The sequence below is a fragment of the Helianthus annuus genome, chromosome 3, assembly GCF_002127325.2.
Source record: "Helianthus annuus cultivar XRQ/B chromosome 3, HanXRQr2.0-SUNRISE, whole genome shotgun sequence".
NCBI classification, from domain to species: domain Eukaryota; kingdom Viridiplantae; phylum Streptophyta; class Magnoliopsida; order Asterales; family Asteraceae; genus Helianthus; species Helianthus annuus.
The window spans coordinates 54,354,432-54,368,585 of record NC_035435.2 but is presented as its reverse complement, the minus strand read 5'-3'; the positions used below and the strand labels follow the sequence as shown (position 1 = coordinate 54,368,585).

Genomic DNA, 14,154 nt, shown 5'->3' with positions numbered 1-14,154 from the left:
GCATGCGTAGTAAAGAGAGCACGTTTATTGATATTGTGAAGTTGTGGAAAATGGGAAAAGTAGGGTTTCATGTTGTGTACGTGTTTGAACCGGAACTTGAAAGAGTGATAGATTAATTAGGAGGTTGAAAGGGAAAGTTGGTTCAAGAAATCTAACATGTCGAGTAGTATATATGCACTCTTGTAGGGTCAAAGCATCAATATCCACGATGTTGGGGACTGTAGCCAAGGAAGATATATGAGGTGGAACGAAAGTCATTTTTGTGAGGGATGTATGGTCGGGGATGTGGAAAGCATTGATTCCCAAAACACACAAAGAAATAACTAATTAGGTCGTTTGTCGAACAAATATTCAAATGGGGATTTGCTTTGGAAAATGCGAGATGCCATACAATTGATAAGATAGACAACACTGTCAAAGGCAAAGCGCCCTACCACCCCCACTACGCATGGACTCACACTTGCAATGGCCATTACATTCCACCACTCGCTTGTTTTTGTTTTTTATTTTTTTTAATCAAAGTAAAATATGTAAGAAAAATAAATAAAAATTGTATCAACCTTAAAAAAAGTACAATAAAATAAAACTTCATAACCTAAAAAAACGTTGAAAAAAATGAAAAATAATAAACTACAGAATTTAAGAAAATAAAAAACAACCTAAAAGTTACATGACTAATTCCACTTTGCACAAGTTTCCCGTTTATGTTCTTTGAAAATTGAACGATACAATTCTTCGTCGTTTTCGTACGCTTGGCTCAAAACTTTCAAATCTTTGTTCTTTTAGATCTCAATTAAGTGTTTCATGTATTGTTCTTTAAGATAAGAGATTAACAAATCTTATAGTGTGTATTCTTTAGATATAAAGTGTGTATTAAATGGGTAAGTGTTAGATGTATATATAGGGTAAGAATATATATTTAAAAAAGAGTTAACTGCTAAAATGGTCCTTGAGGTTTGGTCACTTTTTGCCACTTTAGTCCAAAACTAAAATCTTTTGAATCTGGGTCCTTGTGGTTTCAATTTTGTTGTCATTTTCATCCAAAATCAAAACCTTGTCAGATTTTTCAGTTAACATCCAAGTTTTTGTCTTTTCCCCCTTTTAATGATGGGCAAAATGATTTTTTCACGTTTTATTATAACAATTTAAAAAAATCTGACCATATTTTAACTGAAATTTGACCAGATATTGCTTTTGGATGAAAATGGCAACAAAATTGAAACCACAGGGACCCAGATTCAAAAGGTTTGAGTTTTGGACTAAAGTGGCAAAAGTGACCAAACCTCAGGAACCATTTTGGCAGTTTACTCTTTAAAGAATAATTAGCCCCCCAAAGGATATATAGCCGTTCAACGGCTATATTCTCAGAATAAAACCCACCATCACACCGCGATACCCTCTTGCGATAGTGTATCACGCCATCACCCACCATCACACACACACATCACGTACCCACCATGTGTGCCCACATATAATGTTTAAATAAAATGTCTATTATGAAAGGTCGTATTATTGGCATACCTTGAATCCTTATACCGACACCTTCAATACAGGTCGTATAGCTTTGTCAATTTCCAATAAAGACTAATGTGGCAAATTTTGTCTAGTGGACCGGACCTATACGATAGGTCTATACGGGTCGTATTGAATTAGTTTTTTTTTTTTTACAAATTTTTGTATACATTTATCTATTAGTTTTAACAAAGTTTTCTAAAAATTATATATATTTTTGAAATAAAAAGATTCTTAAAAACTTTTTTATACCATGCACAATCCTTGGCAATCGAAGACATATCTCTCCTAACAAAATCGACTTTTGTAGAGAGTCAGTTTAGAGCAACTCTCCACCCTAAAAATTCCACTTATATTTTATCTATACAACATTTATGGTATATTATTATTTTTTCCAATGTGTGACTAAAAAGATAATGTAGTTTGGTACATGTATCGAATAGTATAATATAGTATAGTATACTATAATATAAGTGAAGTATAGGTCTCATATGAGTATATAGGTGTAGTATAAGTATACGTATAGTGTAGAATGGATGAAGTATATGTATAGTATAATATAGGTGTAGTCATGTGATGTAGATTTTTCAAGTATACTATAATATAGGTGAAGTATAGGTTACATATGAGCATATTGTTGTAGTATAAGTATAGGTATGGTGTAGAATAGATGTGTATATGTATAGTATAGGTGTAGTATAAGTCATGTATAGACCTATATGTGTAGTATAGATCTCGTATATGCTTATAGTTGTAGTATAGATCTATGTTATAGTAAGACATGTAACGACAAAATACGTCAAGTAATGATATGGTACGACGCGTAAAAATACAATACGACACGCAAGGGTATAAGTGGATCCAAAAAAAATGATATGTAATCCTAGAATACGATAACACACATAACCGAATGTCACCGATACGACAGTATAGAGCATATACTTCATAAAACGACACGTAATGACAAAATACGCCAAAATATGGCCCCGCATACACATCAAAAAGGCAAAACCTAAAATTAAAATTTTTTATTTTACCCCTATATGGATCATATAGGTCAAAACTCCGTCGTGTAATAGTATTATACGCATCGTATAGATCTATACGATCTGTATATGGGGGTCGTTTAATAAAAAAAATTAGGGGTTATTTAATTATACGCTACCATTATACGTATCGTATAGGTCTATGCGATGCGTATAATGGTATTATACGACCCAATTTTGACCTATACGATGCGTATAGACGTAAAATCAAAAACTTCATAATTTTAGGTTTTGTCTTTTCGATGCATATATGGGTCGTATTTTGTCATTGTGTGTCGTTTTATGAAGTATATGCTCTACACGTGTCGTATCGGTGACGTTCGGTTACGTGCGGTATCGTATTCGATGATTACGTATCATTTTGTTTTGAATCCACTTGTACTCTTATGTGTGGTATTGTATCTATACGCGTCGTACCGTGTCGTTACATGACGTATTTTGTCGTTACATGTCGTATTATAACATAGATACAATACAGGGCCGGCCCAAACATAAGTGAAAACAAGCTAGGGCTTTGGGTCACCAAATTGTTAGGGCCTCATTCTAAAAAAAATTGAAACGTATAATGTGTATATTAAATTTGTTTCAACAATTAATAGAATTGAAATTTGATTGTAGTTTAGTGGTAAAATTACTCTCTTTCCCCACACGGACCTGGGTTCGAATCCCCGTTCCTTTGCTATCTTTAGCCATAATTTTTTTAATTCTTCTGAAAATATGGATTAGCTCACAATTTTTTTTAACTTTTTTGTCAACCAAAATATGGAATAGCTAACAGTTTGTTTTTTTTCAATTTTTTTTTTACTCATCTATCCAAATTTCAATTATAAATTCATTATATTTTTGTTAAAACCATTAGTTTTTTCATCTATTCAAGTTTTAATAAATTTCATGAATATTTTAGCCGCATATTACTACTATCATAGTAGAACATTACTTTTACAAATATTAATTTGTGTTGATTATAAAACATTAATAAAATAATGTATGAAAATGTATCGAATTAATTTGTGTTGATTATAAAGAACGTTAATAAAATAATATATGAAAATGTATCGAATATTGGAGAACGTTTACCGTTAAACCTATGCCCCTCGTAGACTATAGCATATTTACAATAAACGATTTTAAAAAAGTTACTAAATACCTCTAAGTATTCTCATACCTAGCAATATTATACAAAGAAATACTCATGGCTACCTCGTGTTTTTCATGTGCTGCAAGTCTTAAACTATCTTAAATAAATTTATTTGATAGAAAAACCACTTAGTTTATAAATTCACTAGTAATCCCAAAATAAAGTGAAAAGGGGCCTCGTTTTTTTTTTTTTTTTTTTTTTTTTGCTTTAAGCCTTCAAATTGGTTGAGCCGGCTCTGATACAATAGTATAAGTATAGTATGTTATAATAAACTATAGGTGTGGTATAGTTCCAGTATATCATATAGTCGTAGTATAATATAGTATATGTGTAGTATAATAAACTATAGTATAAGTGTAGTATATAATACTGTTATTACAAATATACTATAGTATAAGTATAGTATAGTATAATAAACATGTATCAAATCTAAACTACATGATAAATTTTTAAAAATGTTTTTTTTTAATAAAAGAATTATTTTATTGAACTTTGTTAAAACTATGATTAAATGTATAAAAAAGTTTGTAAAAAAATCCAATGCAATACGACCCGTATAGGTCCAGCCAATCGTCAGACAAGGACTGACATCTACAAATATGAGTTTTTATGCGACCCGTATTGAAAAAGCAAAGTATGCATATCGATATATCAATTGACCGGTATGCCAATAGAATTTCCCACTATAAATATGATTCAAATTTAGTACTTTTTTTATAATTATTGTAATTTCCAAAGAAACGACAAACATTTTAGTTTTTCGAGGAAGAATCTACATGAAAGACAAAGTTAAAGAGGGTTGGGAAGGGGTAGATTTGGTGATCCCGAGGTTTGTTTCCCATGAGATTGTTTGCAGCTTTAGCTTTTCCAAATTCACATTCACACTACAATAAAGTAGAACCAAGATGATCATGTCTTGTATCTTCAATCATCAATAAAGCAAATATATGATGTATAAAACCTAAATTAAGATTTATGTGGAAAAATGTGTTTCAAATATGTGTCAGTTCCCGATACGTTTGGCTCTCTAAACATCTAGGATCATGATTAAACTCAAAATATGGCATAACCCTAGCCAATTGGTCTCGTATGCTTTCTATAGAAAGTACATATAAGAGTCAAATGCAATGGGTGATTAACTAATAGTGTCCCTTGTGCGGTATACAGCTTTATATTGTACTATAGTGCATCCATAGCTTTTCTTTTTTCTCTCTTAAACAATGATGTGGTTTTTTGAGAACTTATGTCCCGAACTATACAAGCTCCGAGTCCTTGCTTGGCTTCGCTAGGGACCCTAGTTGGTTAATTGGATCTTAAAAAGCGGTGGTCCGGAAATTGTAAGATTGCAATTTGGATACCAAACTGTTAATAAAACAAAGATAAACCTTATAACTTTGCATCAAACATACCTTTTTACATATTTAACTTCAAAATCTTTTGAGAATTTTAAAAGTAACCTTCGTGAAGTTTTGAACGAAAAATCAAACTTAAAGATAACGTCAGCTCTCCTAACTTTAGCCTTGGTAAGCAATTGATTTCTTTTTACAAAAAAAAAAAGAAAAAAAAATGAAATTTGCATTACCTATTGATTCAATTCACTAATTAGCCTATAAAGAAACATAAGAAGCAAAAAGTTGGATAAGCCCAGAACTGGGTTGTTTCCATTATGGGCCTAGCCATATTTGCTCTTCAACTTCTTCAGGCCCATAATTACCATGAACTCATTCCAATAGTTGATTACTGTTTTCGTCCCTCTGGTTTGTCAAAAATTATTATTTCAATCCATTAGTTTAAAAATTGCGATTTCAGTCCTTATGGTTTCACTTTCGTAACCATTTCAGTCCAACTCGTAACCATTTTAGTCCCTGTACTAACAAAATAAGTGGATTGAAATGGTTACAAAAGTGAAACCATAGAGATTGAAATGGTTACGAAAGTGAAACCACAAGGATTGAAATCGCAATTTTTAATCTAATGGACTGAAATAGGGATTTTTGACAAACCACATGGATGAAAATAGTAATTAACTCTTTTAAAAAATTAATTAGGGACGAAAATACATTAAGAATTAAGAAGTCGAAATTTAACTTTTTGCATGAAAATTAAAAGTAGGGATGTTCATTATATCCAAGAAGTTAAATCATGTATAAAATGGAGAAAAGTTAATGATATGTGAATATATTTAATGTGGATATGGTTAATTCTTACTTGGGTATGTATTTTTTGATCTTGAAAGTAAAGATTCAGAGAAGAGAAATTGAATTCTTTTCTTGTATATCTCAACCACTGATTTTAGTTCCTACTAATACAAACCTATAAGATGAGTTAAATAAGAATAATTGCTTTCTAATTAAATAATTGTTTTTCTAATTACAATTTTGTTCTCAAGATTGACTGATGATAGGAGTTGTGTGTATAGTTGTTTTTATATCTATTAATCATTCAACAAAGGATCAATAGAATGGAAACAAGATGTATAACACATGAAAGATTATTATAATTTGTGACCCATGTAAAGAAAATTTAGTAGATTTAGAAAGGGATTGTAGGAAGGGGAGACTATCAGAATTTGGCTTGACCCGTGGGTTGGTGTCTGGTCGCAAAAAGAGTGTTATCGGATCCTTTTTATGTTAAAATCAGCAAAGGAGTGCATGGTTAGCGGTTGGGTCCAAAAACAAGGAGTAACTACACACCTAATTTTCTAGCAATTAGTCTTGATCAATGTTTAACTAGAAATGCATTATTCAGAGATCTCTTGGAATCAAGAGAAATTTACAACAAACGAATCATGATAATAGTATACATAAACCGAATATTGATTCATATCGACACACTATTTGGGATTCCCATTCCAGTAAGACCTTCTTTGCTAGATGGATACAAAAGTGTATAGGGTACTTTAACTGCTCCAACTCTATTCTTTAAAGTTTCATCATTGTTCCTCTTTACGATTCTCTCCTCAATATTCCGAATTTTCTTGCTAAACTTCTCAAATGCTTTTAAAGGGTCCGCATCCATTGTCCATTCTGAACTCTCTCTTTGCCCAAGATAGACCTCATCCGATGGATGCCTCGACAATATCTCTATCAAAGATACCCCAATAAGTGCCTGCAGCTGAGCAGTTATTGTTTTCAAAAAGACACCATCTGGATTCTCTCTAAGCTCATCATATTCTGGTGTGTTTGGTTCAGGCATGAGACGACGACTTAGAGTTGGACGATTAGGGAGGTATCCAGCATAAGAATATTGTCCGAAATTTACAGCTGCATGAAGGGCAGAAGCCACCCATATGATTGTAGTACATGTGTCAGTTAAATCTTGACAAGTATGCATTTTTGGCCACCACGTCTCGTTTTTCTTGTCACCGTGGCCCTCTTCTCGAAGCTCCTTCCACCATGATTGGAGTTCGGTGTCGTTATGAACCATTTCATCACTCTTGTAGTAGAAGCTACAATAGTCATCAACCCATGTTTTAATTGCAAACCAAATCTCAAGACCGTCGACAGCATATGGGTAATCCTCAATTAGCAAACGAAGCCCGTGTGGCGAATTTGAATCTTGAATCGCCATTCCCCTATTTGTTAAACGAGTTAGTATGTATAAATAGTGCAAAGATCAACAGAAAATAATAATAAAATACCTTTTAACAAGATCAACGGGGAGTGCTTGGTCAGGGAACACCCAATCTTTGTATATGACGGATGACATTTCCATAGCATATCTTCCTGGGAAGACTGTTTGCTCAAGTATCCCCCCACCATTGATAAGGATTTGCCTTGCAAAAGCATTGATGTTCATTGTATCCCGGAAATGAGGGTGAAGAAGCTTATGGATCGGGTGGAGCACACTTAGTTGCCTCTTTGTTGCAATCACAAATGGCTCAATAACACAATGAGTATTCAACCTGTCAAAGTGCAAGTCGGTTTTTAGAACTTACAAGGATTATAACATAGATTTTTATATGTCATATGCTTTAAGTTATTACCAATGACTTATGAGTTGATGGACCCCAGAGTCGCTAACGGCTACATACGCTTTGGCTAACTGCCAAATTGCACCTTCAACACCGTGTTCAGCTGGAGTGTACACTTTGTTAATAGCACCAAGTTGATTTCCTTGTGGATGTGGCAAGCTTAATTCAATTACCAATGGTTTTAGACTTCCATCCTTTTTCAGAAACAACAAAGTTCGTGTGGCGTAAATCTTGGTGGATGTTGCGTTTATCATCCTCACGTATGGCATCAAGGAATCATGGTGGTCCAATATAAATAGTTTGTTTGCTTTGATTGCCTGTATGAACAAAGTTTATAAGCATACTACAACATTCTTATATCATAATAAATGTATGAAATTGGGTTTGAGTTCTACCTCATCTATATTTAAACCATCAAGATTTTTCTCAATGTGTGAAGCTTTTATTGAACTGTTTTGGTTACCATATACTTTAGAGTCTAGTTTGCTTGTTGGAGGAAACTCCTGAAAATAATCATTGAAGCAACATTAAACATCCATATTAACAGAAAAAAAAAAAACAAATGGAGTTAGTTAATGTGGACTGAAATGGAAAAATACGAAAACCATTGTGTGTCCGAGAAAATATTTTTTTTAGCCAAATCACATGGACGAAAACATAATTTAACTCTAATATAAATTTACCTTGAGTAGACGGATGCTAACAGGGTTGACACCAGCTAACATTTCTCTTGCGAATTCTTCATCGGTTCTCCATGCAGATTTATCCTCTGATCATAAGATTAAGAATACCAAGTAAGGTCTTGTGAACAATAAATAAATAAAAAATTTATCTGATTCTTATTCTTATGCACAAAGAAACATGAATATCGAGTTATAGATACGATACCTTCAATAACTTGTGGCATCGGGAATTTGGCAAGTCCCTCTCCGTCTGTTTGAGAAATAACTTTCAAAAACTCAAAAGGGATATTTTTCCTTACTTTTTCAAGCAAGGGGAGCTTGATTCCTCCTTCATAAGTCTTCAACACATCTTCAAACGAGTCGAATTCATCATAAGTTATGTCTAGAGCCAGAACCTCAGAGACAAGGAACTGAACAACGGATTTGAAAGCATAACCAAGAAAATCTGACAACTTCAACTGTCCAAATCTTTCATCTCTTGGAACATATATGTCTAAGCTCTTAAGAAGTGGAAGCCTGCTCTCGGTTTTGGGATCTGTTAAAATCAATGGTCCATTAGAATATAATTCCAGTGAAATTAACTAAATAAACAAACCTTGATCATGCAAATTAACCTATTTTGGTCGACGGTCTGCCTGTTCTCCCCCTACGAGGATACGGGTATTCAGAAGATCCTCCAAGAACCGGTCTTGCATGATCTACGTCTTTATCAGGATCCCCTAAGTCATTGTAAAATGCGTAATCATAAACCCTGTCCCATTCTTTGAGCTCCCCGGATCCATTACCTCTCAGAGTAAACAATTCTTGTTTTCTATACGGAAGTAGAAATTCCGGAGTCTCACTAGGTAGATATGCCTATAATAAGTCATGTTTAAATATATATACACTTGTTAGTAAAATCGTAAATCAATGGTATCGATCGTATCATAAGTAATAGACTAATAGTAAAGTCACCTTGTTGAAGAAGAAAATGCGGTCCCTTTCATAATATTTGGATGGATAAACCCATGAATTACAATCAAAATGGACTTGGCCATAACCAGGAACATCTTGTAGGGTGAGGGTCTTGAGGAAAAATTCAGTGTGGTGATAGTTTTTTACAACAAGTGCCCCTGGAAGTCCTATCCATTCAAACTTAACTTCATACATCAATTCCTTAATTGACAGATTTGTACTCTTCCAGTCTTCCAGGATGGCTGGATTTCCTACCTTTGCTTCTGTTTACAAAACAAAACAACAATATATAACTTATTGCATTTACTAATGCATGAATATCAAGACAACTGTTTACAAAACAACAATATATATAACTTATTGGATGAGTTTCAAGACAATATTTCTTATCTGGAGATGCAATTTCAGCAAGTTAAATACGGGTATGTAGTTATAATGCATACACTAGGGTCGTCCCTAAGAATTGCTGGAAATTCCGGGGCGCACCCTGGGTGAGTATGAAAAATGGGCCCTAAAATAATATAAATTCAAGTGTAGCTCATTTTATTTTGGTTGCCGCCACTTGCCCGATTTATTTAATTTGGTATAAAGTGTGTAATTTAAAATAGTACTCGACTAATGGATTTAGTTGGGTAAATGAATTTAATTGGTTAATGGGCGTAAACTAAAATTAAGTGTATCCTTTTATCTAAAAAATTATATATATATATATATATATATATATATATATATATATATATATATATATAGGGGAAGGTTCAAATGAAAACCACTAGTTATTGTGAAAACTAGAAAACCAACTAAAACCCACTAAAAAGGAGGGGAGGAAGACTTTTAATGAAGGAGGGGTAAAATTGGAACAAAAAATATATAACTTTTCAAACATTTCCCATTTCTCCATACGTTATCATTTTAAAACAAAAATGGCACCATAAGATCACAAATTTTCTTATCTTTCATTCAAGTATATTCGAGCATATTTTTTATGACATAAAAAAGATTTATGGTGTCGTCTTGTTTTCAATACTATTATTATAGTAGTACACATGTGCAATATAACATGTACTACAATGTGCATTACATGCTTAAAATTAGTTTTTTGATTCTAGTTTAGCTTTTAGGGTTAGTTTTTTTGGAGGTTTAGGATTAGGATTAGGTTTTTGGGTGTGGGGGGGAGGGGGGTTTAGCTTTTTGGGGGTGGGGGTGGGGGGGGGGTTAGGTTTTTTTCGGGTTTATGTTTAGGGTTTAGTTTTAGGTTTTCGGGAGGGTGGGGGTGGGGGGTTTAGGTTTTTTTTTTTTTTTTTTTGGGGGGGGGGGGGGGGGGGGTTAGGCTTTTGGTGGGAGGGTGAATTTAGGTTTTTTTTTTTTTGGGGGGGGGGGGGGGAGGGGTGGGGGGTTTAGGTTTTTGGGGGGTGTCGGTGGGGGGTGGGTTAAGTGATTTAGGCTTTCCGTATTAGTGCACATGTGCAGTACAACCAAAAAAAAAAAAAAAATTTTTTTTCTTTTGAAATTTTTTTTCCATATATAAAAAGTAGCGATTTTTCTAAAAAAAATTGTAAAAAAAAAAAAATTTGTATGTTTTTTAGGTTTTTTTAGGCTTTTTTAGTTAGTTTTCGAGTTTTCACAATAAAAGTGGTTTTCATTTGAACCATCCCCTATATATATATATATGTATTTAAAAATTCGGGACCTCCAGGGGAGAGTGGGCCCTGGGCGGTCCACCACTTTGCCCTACATACGACCAATAGTTTAGAGAGACCTGCGAATTTGTGATCAGGATGACTTGCGCTAATGAGCTGGAACGAGATCTTTTGGCCAAACAACTCATACACTCCATCAAGAACTGACGCACCAACGTCGTTCACATCCATCACATTCTTCTTCTTTAACACCACTTTTCCTTTCACCATATTGTTTCCGTCCATTGTCTTACCAAACATGTTACCGATCATTGACGACCTTGTATCGATTTCTCTATTAAAATCAAAAAGATTCTCAATTAGTTAGGATTAATGTGATGGAAATGATGCCATCGAACCAGGCATTTATAGGGTAATATTAAATTATGATTTATTGATGTGTGTTGTCATTTTAAACTCTTTAGCAGCCTTACTATGAAGATTTTAATTGATTCGAAGGTCAAGATAATATCAATTATGGGCAAAAAAAGGAGACTAACTATTCATGCTCAACTCTGGCTGCTAAAAAAGTACCCACAGAATTCAATATCTAAAATACGATTAACTTGAGTAGATAATTATGTTTATTATATATTGTGTTCATCCCATAATTCATTGTCCTTTATTTGCATTTCATGGAGTTCTACTTTGATGTACCAAGTAAATGTTTTGCAATATAAAATGTGAAATGCATAGTTGACATTTTCAAACTCTTGCATGTTTCGTACACGTCACAATTTAATACTTTGAGCGTCTTTTCATCTATTTATTATTTTTCAAATTGTGTACGCTGGTGAAAAAATTAGTTATAAAAATAGTTGGTTAAAAAGTATATATCAAAATGTTTTGTTTACAGAAATACCTTTTAACCAGCATCAATTTGATAAATAAGCTTTAGATTTTAGTTCCTGTGGTTTCTGCATTTTGCTAGTTTAGTCTAAAGGTTTCATTTTTCACTTGTGGGTCCAAAAAGGTTTCACCGTTGCCACTTTAGTCTACTGAGTTAACTTCATCCATTTTTTCTGTTAACGATAAGGGCAATTCGGTCATTTTATATGTAATTCTCTTAACTAGAAGGGCAATTCGGCCATATAAAATGACCGAATTGCCCTTCTCATTAACTGAAAAATTGATGAAGTTTAACCCAATGGACTAAAATATCAACGGTGAAACCTTTTTGGACCCACAGACGAAAAAAGAAACCTTTGGACTAAACTGACAAAATGGTTCAAACCACAGGGACTAAAATGACATTTAACTCTAAGCTTTATTATAAACACATCAACACCATTTTGAAAAGAAAGGTAAAAAACACTCTTGACAATACAGTATGTCATTTGGTGATAGTTATGGCTTAAGTGATTCGATAATATACACACACACATATATATATATATAAACACACCAGGGAAGGCTAGACAGAAAACCCTTAAGTTTTTAGAAAACTCTGGAAACTCAAATCTCCCCCCATTTTTACCCAACCTCCCGACATTTTTTTTTGAAAAAAATAACACATGTAATATACATGTTTTAAAGTGTTTTTGGCAAAAAAAAAAAAAACAAAAAAGCGCCGAAGGGATGTTTTTAAAAAAATAAACAAATTTCAGCAATGTCCGGTTGCCTAACATGTGTTAGGCACAAAAGACAGAAACTTGCTAATTTTTTTTTTTAAATCATTCCTTCGGCGCTTTTTTGATTTTTTTGGCCCAAAACTCTTAAAAACATGTATATTACATGTGTTATTTTTTTCAAAAAAAAAAATGTCGGGAGGTTGGGTTTTATATATATATAGGGTTTTCTATATAGCCCTCCCCTACACACCTATGTATGTTTAAGCAAACGAATTACACACGTGAATGGATTAAATGGATACCTCTAAAAGACGAATTGACGATAAGAAATCAAGATAATGGATTATTTCTTGTACAGTACTGGATCCCAAAGTTTGTTGGATCTTACATATTTCTTTATCTCATGCCACATGTTTTCTAATCCAAAAGCAATTCACCATTAGGTGATCACAATCATCAGGCTCCTAAACACAATGCTCAATAATTTGAGAAGTTATTTACTCCCCTTTTTAATAGCAATTTCTGTTATTGACACAACGTCATGCAAAAAAACTGTCTTAATTTAAAACAATCTATGTATGTAATTTGTCTGTACAAACTACAAACACAAATTCGTCTGTGTAAACAATTTTTGTGTTTACGCAACGAATTACATACCTAAAGGATTAAATGGATACCTCTAAAGAAAATTATTTTTGCATGACGTGTCTATTAGAATACTACTAACGAAAAGTTCTCTTAAAAAGGGAGTGAATAATTTCTCAAATTATTGCACATCTGTGATCAGGAGCCTAGAGGTAGAGATAGTCGTTGTGGGGAGAGTTTCAAGGGTAAGCGATGGGTTTAAAAAAAATAAACATACACACACGCAAAATAACCTTTCAAATCTTATCCATAACTCTTTCATACTTCTCCCAAAAACTCTCTGTTTAGTACGTAGGAATGAGAGATGGAATGGAAAGAATGATTACGAGGGAATGAAGAAAAGGGTGTTTGGTTGGTCAATGGAATGGAATCACCCATTTCAAAAGACATTTCATTCCCTCAAAATCATTCCATCCACTCCCCATGTTTTTTTTTTCATTCCATCCCCTCTTGCACTATTCATCAACAACACCACAACCCACCACCTTCGCCACAACCCACCACCCACCATCGCCGCCACCCGCCACCACCTCACCCCGACAGCCACAGTCGCCGCCGCCGCCACCCACTCGCCACCGTTATCACCAACAGCCGCGACCAACCGCCAATGCCACTCGCCGCCACCGCCCACCACCATCGTCGACGCCACCACCAACCGCCGCGGCCGCCACCCACCGCACCTCCGCCGCCACCCACCACCAACGGCCGCCTTTCCGCCACCACCACTCGTCGCTGTCGCCGCACCGCAACTCGCCGCTACTACCACCGCCCATCGTTGCCGCCACCCACCACCGCCACCTATAACAACCCACAATCACTACCACCGGCCACCACCACCACTCACCGCTGATTTTATTACTTCGTTTTTTCTTGCCTACCTAACAATACACAATAATAATTCATTCCATTCACACATGGTAACCAAAAAAGACATGGAATGGTAATGATCCATT

The 14,154-nt window shown here is 34.3% G+C and overlaps 1 protein-coding gene across 1 annotated transcript; it reads right to left on the bottom strand.

Moving 5' to 3' along the window:
* Positions 1 to 6,418: 6,418 nt before the first annotated feature.
* LOC110929179 (probable linoleate 9S-lipoxygenase 5) lies at positions 6,419 to 13,385 on the bottom strand. Its single transcript, XM_022172302.2, has 10 exons — positions 12,859 to 13,385; positions 11,066 to 11,280; positions 9,307 to 9,569; positions 8,967 to 9,207; positions 8,558 to 8,887; positions 8,353 to 8,438; positions 8,065 to 8,172; positions 7,682 to 7,986; positions 7,337 to 7,600; positions 6,419 to 7,270 (listed from the first exon to the last, which is right to left on the bottom strand). The coding sequence occupies exons 2-10, from the start codon at positions 11,256 to 11,258 to the stop codon at positions 6,517 to 6,519; spliced, it is 2,544 nt and encodes an 847-aa protein (XP_022027994.1). The 5' UTR covers positions 11,259 to 11,280; positions 12,859 to 13,385; the 3' UTR covers positions 6,419 to 6,516.
* Between the last annotated feature and the right edge of the window lie 769 nt (positions 13,386 to 14,154).